General features: G+C 38.4%; 1 protein-coding gene across 9 annotated transcripts in view; it reads right to left on the bottom strand.

The window, feature by feature from the left end:
- TCF20 (transcription factor 20) overlaps positions 1-18414 on the bottom strand; it is a 132113-nt gene that overhangs the window by 13996 nt on the left and 99703 nt on the right. For 8 of the 9 annotated variants that reach the window (XM_069807077.1, XM_069807073.1, XM_069807075.1 and 5 more), the window contains one exon: positions 1186-1279. In XM_069807077.1, the coding sequence (XP_069663178.1) occupies positions 1186-1279 (94 nt within the window). Of the gene's footprint in view, positions 1-1185; positions 1280-6224; positions 6384-18414 lie in introns of those variants that run through there. The other variant, XR_011328796.1, reaches the window with a different exon arrangement.

Genomic DNA, 18414 nt, shown 5'->3' with positions numbered 1-18414 from the left:
ATGTTCATGAATGAGTACCCTTTCATCCTACAGGCTGAGGTAAGGCCTTATGGAAAAAGATGTCAGTCTTTGGTTAGGCAATTACGAAGATACATTCGTAAGAGACCAAAATTAAACTTAAATGGACACCCTTATTTCTGGCATTTTTTTGAGTGTGTTATTTTTGCAACCTGATTAATATTTAAGAACTTATTTCATGTAAAATCAAGGATTCTCCATCTGTACTGTGGTACTAGGAGTATTTCACTGCAATATTAATTTCATTAAAAACATTTCTATTAGAATAAAATGCGGTGCTCCAATAGGGTGGGATTTCACAGTGAGAGGTGCAATGCAGTAACTCAGAAATCAGCATACCTACCTTCAAAAACAAGCATAAAATAGGCAGTGAAACAAGTGGGCTGCTGTAGAAGTGGGATAACAAACAGGAAGCTTGCAATTATTTGCCAGTCAAGAGTTGTAATCTTGAATCCTTACCTGCTTGTTATCAGACTAAGTTTTGTATGACAGGAGAAGTGAGTTACAAAGGACTGGAAGAGTGGGACCTTATTCATTCTCAGCTGGGATTTTTTTACCCAAGAATAAAGTTTATCTCCATGAAAAACTTTGCCTGTTGTACACAAAATGCCAACTCACAACCCCAGGCTCAGAGCTGGAGATAACACCATCCAAACCATTAGCTTGTCCAGTGATGAAAACTGGACCTACTCAAGAGACTGGCTGAAATGCTTCTAAGGAGGGAGACGGAAGGTTGTGCTGCAAGTGGTACTGATGATTCGACAAACACTTGAAATCATTATTATGACTATCCACAGGAGCGTAACCCTGAAAGAGGAAACACCTTTCTGGTTACGTGCACCCTTTTAACAAAGGGTTTCTATTTTTTGGAGGAGAAGAGTGGTCAGTTCTCATGTTGCAGCCAAATTTCAGTCACAGTAGCTGCATTCCCCAAAATGAGCTTTTTCTGCACTTTCAGGTAGATTCTTCTTCATTACAAGTTCCATCTTGTCCCAACATGTTATTGTACAGGGTTTATTTGATGCCATTTCTCACCATTTTTATTACTGTATCTTCATAGTAGGCGAAAAATTGAGAGGAAATGAATTTGTAGAGTACCTTGGAATTACTTAGTGTCATATGTTTTGAATAAACATGAAATATAGTTAGCATGTCATTTCTTCTTACCTGCATCGATGGCACATGGGTAATGGTATCGGAAGGAGCAGCCTTTGTTGTAGCAGCCTAAGGTGGCTCCTGGTTCCTGGCAATGGGAACATTTCTGAAAGGGAAACCAAGAAATGGCAATGAAGACTGCAATCACCCTTCCAAGTATCTGTATTTTCCTGGGAATTTTATCAACCACATTCCAGAACAAATTTCTTGAGTATCACAATGTTACACTGTATCTTTTCACGAGATACAAGTAAAGGCCTTTTAAATAGGTAACAACATGAGGTCTTTCAAACAACAAACTTTTCAGCTGTGCTAACCAGACAAGAGATACCAAATGTTCAAACCAACTATTCAGAAAGAACTTGAAATACTACTCAAATCCGTTTCACTGGCCCATGTTTCAGTACCTGACAATGACATCAGTGTTAATATTGGAGGAAAAGAGCTTTTTGAATCTATGGCAGTTTTAAAATGAGGATTAGCGTGACAAAGAATGATTTAGAAGACACCGTTAGCGTAAAAGTAATTTGGTTACCTCATTTTCATTATCACTAGCAGTCCAAGAAGATCAAGGCCAAGTTGAACACTTTTTCACAGGTGATCAAAAAAGGTTTATCTGGAGCAGGAGAATATGCCATCAAGGGAAAACACCTCACCATCGCAGAAATGGCACATCTCCAAAAGAAACACTTGCAGTGCTACAAGGATGCTCATACATTTATTTTCAAAGTAGTTAAGACTCATCTGATGACCACATTCAATTTTCATTACTTAAATCCTATTATCTCAAATGGTCAATGATGTATTTAACCATATTATCAGACAGATGTGAATGCAGCAGAATGAAAGCCACTCACTCATTCACTTCATCCTGAATGACTTAAGGAATGACCTAAGGAAGTAGGCCTACAGTGCATCTCATTCAGACAGCAATTTTATTTCTTCAATGTATACAGCAAGTGATTTTCATTATTTTCAAGATTCTGATGAAAGCTGATTTCTGACAGGTTGACATTTTTCCCTTCTAAAAAGAAAACAAGCCACATCTGGCAGAATCCACTGAAGGCTAAGAGACTGCTACTATTTAAAAATTAAAACACAAATAGACTACTGGCAGAAAAAGAAAGGATGACCTACAATAGCTTTGGAGTCATACCTGAGAAACACAGGAATTTTGGTTTTGCTGGTAAACACAACTAACACCACAATAAGGCCTCGTGTAACTATTACAACTCACCTTGAATTCAGGCTATGAGGAGTTGCCTTTGGTCACTGACTGCATACAGAGAGATGATGACATGATCTAAAAACCTCTTTTTCTATTGGAAAAGCTAAAGTCAAACTACATGTGCTCTATTAACATTGTCAGCAAGCTACACCTGTACAGCACACGGAACAGATGTGCTTGAACCAGCAGTGCACCTGGCACTGGACAAAAACGTTTGTTTGTTTGTTTTTTTTACCATACGGGGAAGGCTCATATGCCAAGATAGCTGCATCAGCTAGACCACAGTCCTTCACACCCCTGATTAACATAGATGTTGCAGCAGAGGTCTGCAGAATAAACGTGGCCAAAGATAACAGCCACAGCGAAATTCCTCACTCTGCATAGTGAACGGGGTTTTGATTACAATATTTCAAAAAACACTGAGAATATCCGACACTTATTGCTCTTCCTACTATTCTATGCTATGCAGAGATGACTATAGTTTGTATTTAAATGACTGAATTAAGATGAAAGCAAAACTAGCTCCAGCCATAAACCAGGTGGCCCTCTTCAAATCAAAGCAGATGCAGCTAACAGAAAAGCTTGTGAGACGTCAGTTCTCATGACATCTACAACTGCAGTCTTGAATACTGCCTTCTCTTTTCGGTTATGCCAAAGCATCCTGAGCCTGATCTTCAGCACTCCCTATTAATCGTGTCTATCTTCTAAGCAGTGAATGTGTACCACGACAAACTATTGCAGTATTTATGATGTAAAGAAAGTGTCCTTGAGGCCTAGAAAGAGACACTCAAGCAGCTTATTTTTGCCTATCTGAACATGAATGCTAGTTTCCAAAGTGGGGGAAAAAAAAAAAAATCTAAACCAATATTTAAACGCATACCAAAACATACAGGCTCTAGCCAAACTGCAATGCAATTTACTCTCTCATGGGAGTAAAACCCAGTTTCATGTACAGAAAATGTCTTTTCCTGGCTATGAAGTCAACCCTAGAAGAATATTATGTACCAGCAATAGTCCCAGATTCACCTATGCCAATTATTCACAAAGTGCAGCTTGAGGAGTTCTGAACCAGAGCTCTTTACCTGTATGCTTTATTCTCACTTTTAGATGTGGCTGACTGAGATTAATTATTCTAACAGGACAGAACCCAAATTGAATATTCTTTTTGAACACAGATACGAATTTTTAGTTTTGTTCCTCTGAGGCATTCTGTTCTCCCCACTTTATCTCGTCTTTGAAGTACCATCACATTGTTGCAACAGAAGAGGTCATTCTTCCCTGGAACACTGTGTCCTGTACAGAGCAATCAATAAGAGCATAAGAACTACAGGAGCAGACATTAAACTGCAGCTGTGTAAAATATTTAACACTAAAAACGCATGTCTTAACAGAGTGGGTTGTGTGATACAACCGAAAACAAGATGACCCCTAGCAAAATTTGTGATACTTTTCCAAATGTTGATTTCGTCTTTGAACTTATTCTTTGCAGCATCTAGCGCGGTTCATCTTGATATTCTGAAACTTGCAGCAGAAACACGACAGGCATTTTGAGGAATTTTAAGTGTGCCTGTAGCGTTTGCCTGAGAATGGGTATGGAGTACTTTCAAATCGGTTGTAGTTAGGACTGATTAACAGGAAAAGTGGGTAGTTAAGATGCCAGAGCATGAGCATCAAGCCTTTATTTCCCCTCTTTTTAGTCTGCCAGACCAACCAGATTATTACCAAGGCTACCTGCAGCTACGCCCACAACAGCAATTCCCCAGTGGACTACTATACCATTGACTGCTCAAGGCAGAGATCATCTGCTGCTGCTGGCTCCCCTGCTGCTGAACAAGTCTCCATTCTGGCAGATGCTTCTGCTTTTCACAAGCCACTGACAGTCTAATGGCCCCATTTCTTCTACCTCCTGGGACCCCCGACCATCTGCTTCTTTCAGGGGAAGCTGGGGGAACCACATACGCAATAACTACTCTTCTCTTTTGAGTTCTTCCTTCTTGACGCACCACAGAGTGCCTGAACAAAGCAGACACCCTACAAAGCTGTATGGTTCTAAAACAACTTACGAGTCTATCAATCTTTGAAAAAGACTATCATCATGTAATGCCATGTGGTTTCCAAATATATCCAAAGTGTTTCTATAGAGACAGAATAAAGTGATTAAAAAATTTCAGGATGGTGTCAGTCTTTTGCAAGACATCACTGCTGTGCCTTAAAAGATAAAAAGATGCATAGTTCCTGCTGGTAATTTTTGTGGCTTTGGTTAGGACACTTACATATTTATGTTTCAAAACAAAAAGAAAATAAAAGATGTACAGTACAATTAGAAAACATTCTAAAACCAAAATAAAATCACAGAACTTCATACAAGAAATGTATGAATTGGGCTTAATGACCACTAATCGTTCTTTTTGGTTCATGAGCAAATTTTCACCCAAACTCTACCATCCTGCAGCCATTCACCAGCAGATGGTAGCAGCCTGCTTGTCACTTGTAAAGGAATTATAGCATTCTTAGCCAGGGAAACAGCACTCGAGCTCTCATGGGAAGAGAAATTCCTTTTGCTCAGTAAGCAGCCTGCTTAACCTCCCCTGCTTGAAAGAGCTGAAGGCTGGTACTTGTAGTGTGCTCCCAATGGGAGGTGCCAATGGATAGTAATCATTGCCAGGCATCTAACCAATTCCTGGCTTAAATTAAAAAGAAAAAAAAAGAAGAAAAAAGAAAAAAAAAGAAAAAAAAAGAAAAAAAAGAAAAAAAAAGAAAAAAAAGAAAAAAAAGAAAAAAGAAAAAAAAGAAAAAAGAAAAAAAAGAAAAAAGAAAAAAAAGAAAAAAAGAAAAAAAAACCAAAACAAAACCACACAGCAAAGATTGATTCAGAGGTCCTATCTCCACAATTCATCTCTGGCCACAAGGCACATATATCTCACTTAGAATAGGCTGGAGAGACTGAAAAGTGCCATTTAGAAGAGACACTCCATCCCTTGAACTAAATTATCAATAGTATTAAAGCCAGATACATTGTCTCTACCTCTCCACGCTATTAGCAGCCCATTTCTTCCTCGCTACAGCTCATCATTCTCTGTCTACCAAAATGAAGTAACACCCAACCTGGAACTGTGAACAGTCGGGGGACAGCTATCACAGCAGCAGCAGAGCTGGTCTGATTCATTCAAAATACTAAACCATCCACTAGCTATATTACTTTTGCTTTAAGGGTTATTTTCCTCTGCAATTTGTATTCCTTCATTACTACAAGAGTAAACTCTTCTGAGAGCACACTGCTCTAAATGTAATAAATACGAGTGTGGGATTTGGGTACCTTTTTTGCCTCCCCCAGATTTGTACCCCAAATCCACATAGGTATTATAACATAAACATGTCCTGAGCTACCCACCTTCCTCCTCCCCAACCAAGCACAAGCTTCGGCTTGTGAAAAGAAGTACCCCAAGCTGCCCAAGTAATACACACACCTTGACTTTTCTCTTTGGTTTTGCACTGACAGAGATAATGTCTTTGTCTACGAGTACTGGAATCCCGCAGTGGACAGGGTTTTTCTGGTGGGAGGATGGGAGCTGCCAGACTAGCCCTTCCAACATATTCTGGACAGCAGCAGGAACAGTTGCTTAGAAGCAGAAACTAATTGCTTCTGCCTAACACTAATATAAGGTGTTTTCAGATGATTCCTCCACAATCTTTCTTGTGGAACAATTACCAAAGCAGTTTAAACGAGGACATTCACAACAGATGCAACTGTATCATATTTTCTACTGTCTATAATTCAAACAGTCTTTTCTTGCTGATCGGTTGCTTCTTTCAGTTTGCTCACCTGCGCCCCACACTCAGGCCTCATTCTAACTTCCTCTCTTCCAAGCACCAGTTTTTCCTTTGCTTTGCTTTCTAGGTATCTCCTTGTTTTTCCCCTTCTTGCATACCAGTGTCAAGAATGCATAAACGGAATAAAATGGAAAGCAACAACTAAAGGTTCCTAAAAAAGAAAAGCAAGCAAGAAATGAAATATATGTGGCATTAATTATACAGGTATAAGTCTTCACTTCACGTTATATGCATTTTTCATACTTTCTCCTTCATCTGTTTAAATTATAAGCTTTTAGGAAAATAATTGCTTCTGTATAACTGCGCTGCACAAATGCAGATGTAAGATAATGAGGATTTCAGAGTCAGCTGCAATATTAGGAAGGAGGGCCTTCTGACTATTTCTGATTAAACAGTTGGCAGGCTAGGCAGAGGCTCAGATTTAATATCCAGGCGAAAGGGCAACAGAAGCAGCAGGCAGCCGCATTCTCTTTCCTGGAAAGCGGAATGCAGAGAGACAACTTACTCCAACAAGCTACAAGGAAAACTAAAAAAATATTTGTACTGTTGGTTATAGGAGAAAGGAATAAATGATTTTGTAAGACTGCTGCAAAAAGGGATTGAGATGAAAAAAGAGCAGGGTGGGCAGACATTTTTAGGAAACAGGAGAGGAAAACAGCACTTTGACTCCAATGTGCAGATACTGGTTAATGAAAAAAAAATTGCTTGTGTGACTGGGACTAGAGATAACAACCAGTACTGAAGGATACAGAATTATTAGTTTCCATTTCCTGTCAAACAACTTAAGTTCTCCAAAAACCAGGCATAGAATATCAGAAAAATGAACCCCATAATTAAAAAGATAAAAATCCTTTAAACGTGCATTATTAAAAGATATCTCTTGCCAGTGACGATATACTCCTGCAGCAAGCAAATCAAGTAATAATAAAGGAAAATAGTCACTGAAGTAAAATTGGGCAGCTATCTTCAAGTCAAGAAACTAAGGACAAATTTAGATTCCAAGATTTCAGCAAACAGACAAATCAATGATCTGGAAGATGCTATACTAATAAAGCTGCATTAGGAAACACAGTAAAAAGTCAGAACTGCAGTGCTGCACAAGCTGCTGAAGCACAAAGGGAAGCTGCAGCCCAAAATGGATGGCATGGAAGAAAAAAAAAAAAAACCAAACCCACAACAGAGAAATACAAGAACTGAAAAATATCATTAAAAAGGGAAATCCTATTCAATACATACAAAACTGATTAAAGTACAACAGAAGCACTTGAAATGAAGAACAGAGCATTCTATTTCCCTCAACTCAAAGGAAAAAGAGAAAGTAACAAAACCAGAAATAAATGGTTAGTTTTGATAAGGAACGGTTTGCAGACACTTAAGCTATTCAACTGTACTTATAGAGACTCTCGAAAAGGGGGGTGAACAATAAGGTGTGAAAACCTGTGAAGTTTGTAAAATTATCCAAGGTAATCAGATCTCAAACTGATGGTAGAGCTGCAAACCAGTATCACAATCCTGGATAACTATATGATAAAATGAAGATTAAAATTAATGTTGTTAAGTACAAAGTGATACACATGGAGAAAATATTTTCACCTATGCGTATACATCATGACAGACTCTAAATTAGCTTTTACTACTCATGGGAAGGTATTAGTAGTCATCCTGGACAGAAGCATCATGCAGTCCCTGCAACCACAAAAAAAGACAGCCCAAACGTAAGAAGTTATTAGGAAATCGATAATGAAACCCAAATCTTCATTATATCTATGTTACTCTTGTAGTATCCTGACATCTTTATCAGGTGTGTGGTCCTGGTCACCCTATTAATAAAGGAATACAACAGATCAGAAAAAAAAACCCAAACAGAGAGACCACACAGATAACTAGGAACATAAAAAGCTTCCATATGAGAAAAGACTAAGTATTCTGGAAAAAAGGTAACTGAAGGGGGATTGAGATCTACAGAATCAAATATGGTGTGCATAAGGGAATGATTCTTAGCCGTTTCCAAGAAGGAAGAGCAAGTAACAGGTTTAAATTTAAAATAAATCCGCTTTTTTTCACACAACAAATAATTAAACTATGAAAGTCATTGCCAAAGAATGCTGCACTGGCCAAAAGATAAGCGAGTTCAAAAACAGGTTTGACAAATTCATCAAGGATAGGTAGGTATGCCACTGCTTGTTAAACACAGTGATACGAAAGAGACTACTCTAAAACTTCCAGTTGCTGAATAGAGGGAGAAAATATCCAAGCAGCACTCTGTACATGCCTAGCTTACTACAGGTCTCCGAAGATAACTGCTCCTGGCTGTTGCTGGAGGCAGGACACCACAACAAAACATACTTTTGCACCTGCCTGGAATGGCAGTTCTTTTGTAGACCAAGAGATCTGACTGTGAAATTCCACAATTAACAACAAAAACACCCCATGATCATTAAAAAGAATGTAGGCACCCAGAAATTACACTGTTAGGTTACAAGTTTTTCAGACTCTTTAGTCTTACCTCCATAATAGGAAGGCTAAGCTAAACTGTAACACTATATAAAAGGGTTAAAATTTGATTTAAGCAATAAATTAACGTTCACTATTCCATACAAGGCTAAGTGTTTCATTCACTCGGTGGAGTGATCAAAGGCTTAGATGTGTATGATCATACTCTAGGAGATGAGACTGGTGAAAATCTGAGAAAGTCATAGCGGAGGATGAACCCTCCCCACCTCTCAAACAATGGAAAGAGAAAAAAACACAGATGAAGTAAGAACCAAGCATAACTGAACCAGAATAGAGGTTAGATACTTCAAGAGTAAACCGATGACTGACTAAAACAGATTTAGCAAAATTAACAAAACCCAGTAACTTTAAATGGTAATGAAAAAGCATGTTTAATTTCAAATTAAGCAGGCTAAGTACACACTTTCATAACCATTTCATATTTTAAAAGGAACATTAAAGTAATATGTAGACTACCAAGTCCAAGAAGACAAGAAATGCGTAAATCTTGTTTCCTTTGATGACAAAGAGCCACCCTGAATGAGAGAAACATTTCAGACAACCACTTTTAAGTACAGGGATTTGATTTTGCTAAAGTATGCAAGTCTAGCAGAAAAAATTATAGAGTTTATGTTATCTTGGCTATCATTTGGGGAATTAAACGTGCAACAATAAGTGCAATTTAGTTACAAAAAGGTCTGAAAGATAGAAGAGCAGACTTAAAAGAGGAAAAAGAAATTCGAATTTTCAAGCAGTGATTATGTGATAAGGACATACAGAGTTGTAGGAACAGCACAGTCAGCAAGAGTGAGCATTCACTTCAGCTGGATTTTCTGCCAGTACTAGATTTCTTTCCCAACCATCCTGGGTACTGATTACAGGAAATACCCAAATATATGGTGAATTTCTATTTAGTGCAAGGTCTACCAGGTACAATATAAAACAACAGCATGCAGCTGCCTTAAAACAAAGCAACATCACTGCCGTAAGGGAAGAGGTTTTTGAGAAATTAAATAATTACCAAAAGCTCTCCCCTATAAAGCAATACTTCTGGGTATTAATGACTGGAGTGACATAAAAAAGGAAAAAAACTGACATAAACAAGAAAATGCAATAAACTCAAGGAATTTGTTTTCAAGAGGCAAACTGCAGAAACAATTTTTCTCTAGTCAAAGAAACAAAGGAGATGATGCTTAGTATTTACGAAAAGGCTCAAAGAAAAAAAAAACATCTAGCTCATTAAGGACACAATCACTACGTTATTAGGGGCAGTGGATTCGGCAGAAACAAAACCTTTGTAAAGGCTTAAAAATAAGGAAATGCTTTTGAGCAAGGCAAACTGTAAATTGGAAAGATTTTTACAAGATATTAAATACTTACGCAACTTGGCAGGAAAAAGGGTGCAGCACAAGTCCACCCCTGCCAACAACTCAAAGACTTGTAACCCAATAGAAATAAACCATTTGTCATTATTTCTAATAATCTGTGCAAGTCCTCGTCATAAACCCACTCACACTGTGCAAGATACTTTGGTAATACAGAACAAAGCGTTGGTGGATGCAAAGGGATGAAATAGGAATGGTGAGACTGAGCCAGCAGTGTTGGGCAAAGTCCATCACAGCAGCAGGCTAAGCATATCCAGTTGTTCAGTAGAAATCCCAGACAAGAAGGGCTTTGAAGAAATGGGTGAAGGAAAACAAAGGTAAACGTTCAGGTTTGGAAAGCGAGGCACTTCATTTAGGAAATTATAAAATTAGCCAGGATGCACTGATTGGAAGTAGATCATAAGTTCTTGAAACTGAAAGAAGAAAAAGAAGCAGGATGAAGGCAGATAAAATAATGACAAGTAACTTATGTTTGAGGCATAAGAAAAGAGGAAGATGGCAGACAAATGTGAAAGAAGTAGGTATGTGAAAAGTGATAGTTTAGAAAAAAATTTTTGGCAACAGTATTCCAAATGGACATTTACTCATTAATAAGAACACCAATTCTTAAATTAAGGTCTAAAGAGCTGCTCCTATTGTGCAGTCAAAATACATTCCACTGCAAGTAAGGCTAGGTGAAAAAGGTACAGTGCTCATCTTACTGGAAAATGAACAACTCGTCTCTCCAGAAAAAGGGTAGCAAATAAAAATACTACTCAATACTGTTAAAGAGAGAATGACAAGAAGAAGACAGCTCCTCCAGAAGGCCACTGAAGCAGTGGTTGGCGGCAGAGCTATAGTAAGGAGTCGCAAAGTGCACACAAGTATTCCTGAGGTCACTGCTGGCTGTTGCTACCACCCAGGAAAAGCAGCCAAAGACGAGCAACAACAGCAGGTGAAATGAATCCAAGAGAAGAGGTAAAAGTGCAGTGCTTGCGGAAGGAGAAATGCCTGTAAGTCAATACATCTCTCTCTCTAGTGATAAGCTGTCAAGTAACACATCAGTATTTAAAAAAAAATAATTTTTTTTAAAGATACAAGCTCATGAACTACAGCAATAAATAATGAATCACAGCTGAGGAAAACTAAACAAATTAGTAACACACATTGATGAAAATTACCTCAGATACAGAGGAGGTGCTCTATGTAAAATAACATTTGCTGGCCAAAAATTTGAATGGGTTTAAAGAGGGATCTGTTATTTCACTATTCAATAAGGATCAGGAAAAAAACCACAAACCATAATGATATATGTGCTGCTTAAACTGCCCATTACAATAATAGCTATTTTTCATGAATTCTAAACCGAATTTATTTAAAAATATCTAGGGTCAGTAGGCTTGCCAGAGACACACGACACAGGAAAACTTCATTTGAGCTAGCAGCAGTTTAGAAGCGGCAGCAGATATAAATAGCAGCAGAAGTCCAAGGCCGGATGGCATTCCAGCTGGATATTACAAAGCAGCTGAGATAGTGTCAGTAGTTTCCTTAAAGGACAGACTTAATGTTGTTCTCCTGGGGGAAGAACTTCCTCTGTCTAAGGATTAAGGAACTGTGTGGTTCACCCCAGATCTGGAGGGAAAAAAAGTAATGAAGATCTTTTGGGCTCAGAACACTGCTGAACTGTGGTAAAGGAAATAATATTATCTAACAATTTGGAAGCCACATCTTCAGTTTTTATAAATCTAGATCAGTCTACACTAAGATATAAAGGACTGGTATGAGCCATAGACTACTAGAAATAAGTCACTGCAAGAGCAAAGAGAAATTTCAATCTTTTTTCACCTGAGGCAAAAATTGAAGGATATAGGCATTTTTGGTTTTGATTTATTTGACACAGCCACACCCTATTCTCACTTATTCCTCCACCTTCTGAAAGCACTAGCCCAAAAGCAGAAGTGTAAGTCAGCAGTAAAGCTGTCTTTGTTAGACAGCTTCAGAGACTCAGAACGGAAAATTCTTCTTTTGGCATTATCCTTGAAGCTATTTGTCCAGAAAACTGAATTTATTGGTAACTATTCAAAACTCCTGTTCCCCAGGAACTGCCTCTGCAGATTCCTGCTTAGAGGAATAGTACCATGTGGCATCAGTAAAGAATCCTTATTCTCCCCAGCAACAGTGTGACACTTCAAAGAAGGAATAATTAAATTTAAGTATAGGAGTTAAGACTGCATTAGAACATCAGAAAATAGTTTTATGTACCTATAATGTGGTATTGGAATTTTTCTAATCTAACCTAAACAATTTCCTAAAGTTAACATCTAAAAAAAATTGTTGGTTTCCTGGAAAGCATAGGTTATGCATTGTGTCAACCTTGAAATTTTAGTGATTAAATTTAAACTTGAAGAGTTATTCCCCCAGAAAACACTTAACAATTAAATATAATAATGAATTTACAATGGTACCAGTGCATTCAAGTTAGGATCTTCAGCATTTTAACTTTCTACAAGAAAAGAGAAAGCTAACATCAGATGAACACATAACAAAGCATTTTTATTATCTTCTGTGGACCTGACTCTAAATAATACATGAACAAAATTTAAACTTAACTTCCTCCCATTACATCTATGGAACTGAAACATGCAACCTTGTATCAGCTCCCTAATCTTCCAATTTAATTAAGAACATCTGACAATTTAAGCACATACTGTACTTTTAATTTTCAAAGCACCCTACAAATTTGTCTTAATGGTCACAAAATAAGTGGTTTTAAAGCCTGCTTTACAGAATAATTAACTGAGTTGTCAAAGGCCACAGAGGGAATTTTTGACAGTGCAGGCACAAAGTCTGAAAGGTTCACAGCTCTCAAACCTGAACTCAAGTACAGTGTCATCTCCCTCCCCTCCCCCCCCCCCCCCCCCATGTCCACCCCCCCTTTTACGTTCCTTTTAAGTTTCACATTGAGCAGCAGTGCCCTTTAGAGAAAGTCCTCATTTCAGAAATTCATGCCAGGACACCCTCCTCCTTTTTCCCCTCCCTTAGTAGTAAGTTTTTTATGAAGCTGGACAGTCTCCTTTAACCAACAGTAACTTTCTGAAACTTAGCAAGCATGAGTTCTCAGTAAGAACAAAGGAGTCAAACGTTCAAGAAAAGTTGCAGGTAACAGCACTATAGTGCAAAGTACCAACACCACCACGTATTGTGAAATGATAAACCATGAGAAAAAGACAAACATACAGCTTGAGTTAGAACTAAAGGACCTAAGCATAAATCAAAACAAAACATGCAAGGAGCTAGAAACAGAAAAAATAATAATAAAAAATCATTAGTAAGTGAAGACTGCACAACCGATTTTTAACATCAATCTTTAGTATTTTCTCAAACAGAAGGAAAGCTTAGGACACAGACAACAATTAGCTAGTTGAGATAAGACTTATATATATTTATGCTACAATCGGTTGTGCAACCAGACCTCAGGAAGACATACGCAATCTATTTTTACCACTGGTAGCTCAGGTGCTGACAAGCAGTGCAGCAGCAGTGCACAGAGGCCTGGGCGGGCTTTGCCACTCACCACGGTCTTTGTCTTGAGTAGGGTTGGTATTTTACGCTAAATCCTACACTGCTATGTCTACTTTTACCAACAGCTCAGCAAGTCTGAAGACAACTTAAGTAGATCTACATGATTCAAGTCATGCCTTGAGCAGTGCTAGAATTTCTCAAAAGAAACTGCAGCTATTTGAGTCCTTTTAACTGAAGAGAAATGCCTGCTTTAGGTTACTCTGTCTGGCAAGTTAGGCCAGAGGAGGGGAGGGAGCATACAGTCTCTAGTGGTTCTAGATCATGCAATAATAATAATAATAATAGTAGTAGTAGTCATAATAATAAAAAGGAAAACCCCCTACCTTTTCATATGTCTAGACAACTAGGTGGTTGCACTTGACATCAGTAATAAATGCTGCAAAGCTATATACATTTGAGAACCACCTTAGACAAATTTTCAAATATACCTTTTATTGAATTTACTAGTTTGTGTAATTAGTAATATCACTCTGGAAAAACTTTCTATCCAAAGTTATGGTCTTGACCAGTCCACTCACTTCCAGATCATTTTAAGACATCAGTTTGTACTTGCACAACCTGCTGCCCCCTCCTATCCCTAGCTGGGGCATTTCCCTGTATTGGTATTGACACTAAGAGTCAAGAAAGCCGGTCCAGCCAAAAAATTAGCTGGATAAAAATCAGGGGGGTGAGGGGTGGGGAGAATTTACAGGCCAGATCAGCTACCTGACTTGGTTCAGTCACAGAGCAGTAGTGCTGGCAGAAGGGGAGGTGTGAGGGAGAAGAATAGCTTCTCACAACCCTATCTTAGCCTAGAAATTAGCACCATATTTCATCTTCACAACAGACTCCTCAGTGGAGCAGAAGTGGCTTACAGAGGACACACTTTGCTCTTTTGCACCTTTAACAGCAAAGGAGCCTTGACCTTTTCCTATATTCCTACCTCCCTCCACCCTCATCTTACTACCTCATCTATTTCACTTCCCCCAGCCCTTGCCCTGCACTCATCTTTCCCCTAACTTACCCACCATGGCACAAGGCAATCAAGGACTGCTATCACAGTAAAAAAAAGAGAATTTCATCAAGTTCAGGGAGAGAAAGAGAGAGAAAGAGTTTCAGTTGTGGCAAGGAGTGGGCTAAGACCGTGAAAACCAGCATTACTGTAAGAGCAACTTGGAACTTCAAAGGGCCCTTTGAGGAAGACTATTATTTTTGATAGCTCCCTCCATGAGGGCTAACCCAGAGCCAGTCTCTGTGCCCTATGCCCAGGCTGTGCTGTGTTGGCCATATGCTCCATTTCCCACCCCTATCTCGCTTCCTGGCTCAATGCTGCAGTAGGAATGAGCTGTTGAAGGCAACTAACATCAGAATTCACATCCCCATATTCCCCAAACAACTTTGTGCCCACATCTCCAGCTACATACATTCCCAACATGGCTCAAGCCACTTATGCTCGTCCATAGCTTTAGCAATACAAGACTGCTGTTAAATGCTAATTGCTTACTAATGAAAGCTAATCATCATGCAATTAAACTTTAATCACTAAGCAGCTGGCTGAGATCCAATCCATAACAATGAAGGTTCATTAATAACTTTTTTCCAAAGTGCTCCATCCATGAAGACTATCCTATACTTCACACAGAGTCCAGCTAAGTGTATGAAATTGTTTGAAAAATATTTCCTCTGCCAAGAAAGAAAAACTACCCAGAGCACAACAGTGTAAGAGTAGCACACTTTAGATTAGCTGAAAAGGATGGGTTTAAGATTCAGGGAACTCAAACTCCATTCCTGGCTTCTTCCATAACCTCAGGCAAAATGTGCAGCACAGACAGAACCTCTTCTCTCCAGTTCTTGTCTCTGCAGAGTAACATTCTCCAAGGCAAAAAAACGAGTTTTAATTTTGCTGTAGTTTCTAAAATTATTACATGAATACTCATCATACTTCAGTTTTATTTTTACTCGTCTAAATCTAAGGAAATTAATCTAACCTCTTTCAGAACATATTTCTCTAATTAAAAAAAAAAGATATTGGAGTTATATAACTAGGTTTATAATGAGCAGACAGATGAAAATTTACTCTTGAAAAGAAAAAAGTTTAAAAATTGCTTTCTATATTGTATTTTTAAAAAATCTCACACCACCATCAGTAAGCATCTCAGTTTTGCCTGCACCATTCCTACCCCAGCCTGGCTACTGCACAAAACACTATGCTTATATAGCTTTTTATGAACCTGGTTTGCATCGCAGTGTTTGAAGAGCTTTCCTTTATTATGAATGGTAGAACATTAGTATAGCTGAAGTGTTGTTTTTGCTTATTCAGTGATCAAAGGATTCAGGCTAACGTTTATTTTAAAAATAAAACAGAGACTGTAAATTTTTTTATTTAAAAAGTCTTACAAATGATAGAACATAATTCTAATAATCCATACAATATTATATAACAGAAAGTTATGAATTCCTACCTCCATAAATTAAGCTCTTATCAAACTGAACACACAAAGAGAGATTAAGAAGAAATATTTTTTCAAAATCAGGGAAAATATTTTTTTAAGGTTTGCATTTTTCCCTAGTTGTAATCAAATACAGGGCTTTTTAAACACAGAGGCATGGAGCAGAATAGACTTCTGAAGTTCCTGAATGCCCTTCACCACTTATTTGGTAGTAACATTTTTCTAATGAAGTTAAGGGGATACAGATCAAATGACTAGCATCTGGAATTAGTCCAAGTTAAAAAAAATGAGTTCAGTTTAAGTTAACAAAACACAAACAGCACAACAACTCTCATCCCCTATTTTGGGGAATCTTAACAACCTTTCTGCCAGCACAGCTTAAAAAGATTCAGGCTAAAATGATACATAAATGGATTGTATTCACTTGCTATGAGAATTTAGCAAGAGTTTGGCATCTCTACACTAACAGGCAACTTAAATCTTACAAAAAAGGATTGTGTGAGCTTGTGGATAGCCAGACAAAAAGCTCTAAAGCTTTGTTTAGAAATCTCCTGCACAGAGAAGGCCCCCTTGACATTTGGAAGAGCTTCTTAGAAATTAAAGTTACTTAAATGTATTTTTAAATGAAAACTGTACATAGATTTTGAGGATCCCTGATGCTTTATGGAAAGGCCACAACTGTGGCATGAGTAAGCTCCTTTATACATACAAGTTGCCTTCCAGTGCTCCTGGCTACAACTAATGCAAGTGGTTAAACATTTTGTTCTTTCCCAACACTCTATTGTCAGTAAATCTGTTTTCCGCTTTCCTCACTCCACACGGTAGACAAACAGTAAAATATAAAACCACACGCAAGCGCTGACGTAATGCCCATACTTTGGGATAAACTAACGGCAAAGGAGTCTGCTAGTAAAGATGCACAGAAATTAATTCCCTGCCTACACTTCATCTTCTCTCTGCCCCCATACAAAAGGCTGACGCTGGAAAAAGTCTTTCCTCTTTTCCCAATATCATATTTAATGTTTAAGACCTCAACTAAACTGTACTTCCTGCCATCTACAATCCATGATCATCAACATGCTGCACCAGTTTTACCTGATTTCTACTCACAATAAAGCCAAGGAAAGCCAGCTTCATTTCACAAATGTAATTAATGGCTTCCAATCACACAAGATATTGAAATATATGCATCAGAAATGTAGGTGTGGATTCTGTCTGCTCACCTCTTCGGCATCTGAGGCTTGTTGATAGCAATATACAGAACTGCTGTAAGCTACAAAGTGCTGTAGCACTAGCCATTCATGCTTCTAGGTCCCTACCAGAGGAAAGCAATGAACTGAGATACAACAGGGGCTCCTAGCAGGTTCTCATCTCTGTGGCAGCACACTCTTACAGACCAGGAGTCACGACAGCACAGAGAGTTTCAGTAGCACAGCAGATGACAACGCCTTTCTAACAAAACCAAATCTGAAGTTCATTATTCAGCCTGTCTTTCAGAATTTCTTCTCCACCCAAAATTTCATGCTTACTTATTTTTGTAACACTGCAGAAGAATACTAAAGATGCTGCAATTTCCCAAGCAATGAAAATGAATATTAAATTAATTGTACTAAGGACGGTCTTCAAGAAAGAGCAAGCACGTTTCCGGCTCAGGCAACTAGGTGTTTGGACACAGTCCATCAATGAAAACCAAGAAATCAACCACTCTAAGGGTAACTGTGGAAGATGCCTCGACACTCTGTGGCACTCCTCACTTGAGGGGTTAAAGCATACTAAAAGCTGTTGCCAGAGATAAAAATAAGCAATGTTCTCAATACACCCCTTTTTTTCAACCACTGCTAACAGGCAGGTTTTAAATTCGTTACTGGTTTCCCTTTCCCCACAGTGAAAAATTAACAAGCTCCAGTGTCACTTCTTCCTACTCTGGAAATTTCTCCCTACTGTTACAGGTCTGGGTGTAAGAAACACAGGTTTTCCCTTCCTGTGCTTGTCAGGCTTATGGTCTTGAAGCAGCAGATTGTTATTTCAGCTGAACCCTGACCTGATGCAGAACTTCACTTGAGGGGCTTTTTTTTTTTTTTTTGGCAGGGGGAGGGCAGGTGGGTATGGGAGGAGTCAGGTTCTGCACATTTTTCTTCTTTAAAAAGAAGGATAATGAGTAAAAGGTCAGCATTTATCTCCCAACACTTAGAAAGAGTAGCACCATGGGCCTAAACCACTTTCAAGCAGTGGTGTCACCTGGGCACAATTTTGTGTTACAGCTAACTTGATCTAATGGTTATAATTACCAGTGGAAAGGGCCCTCCCCTGTCAG

Source organism: Haliaeetus albicilla, chromosome 19 (assembly GCF_947461875.1).
Source record: "Haliaeetus albicilla chromosome 19, bHalAlb1.1, whole genome shotgun sequence".
NCBI classification, from domain to species: domain Eukaryota; kingdom Metazoa; phylum Chordata; class Aves; order Accipitriformes; family Accipitridae; genus Haliaeetus; species Haliaeetus albicilla.
This window is presented reverse-complemented; position numbering and strand designations above follow the sequence as displayed.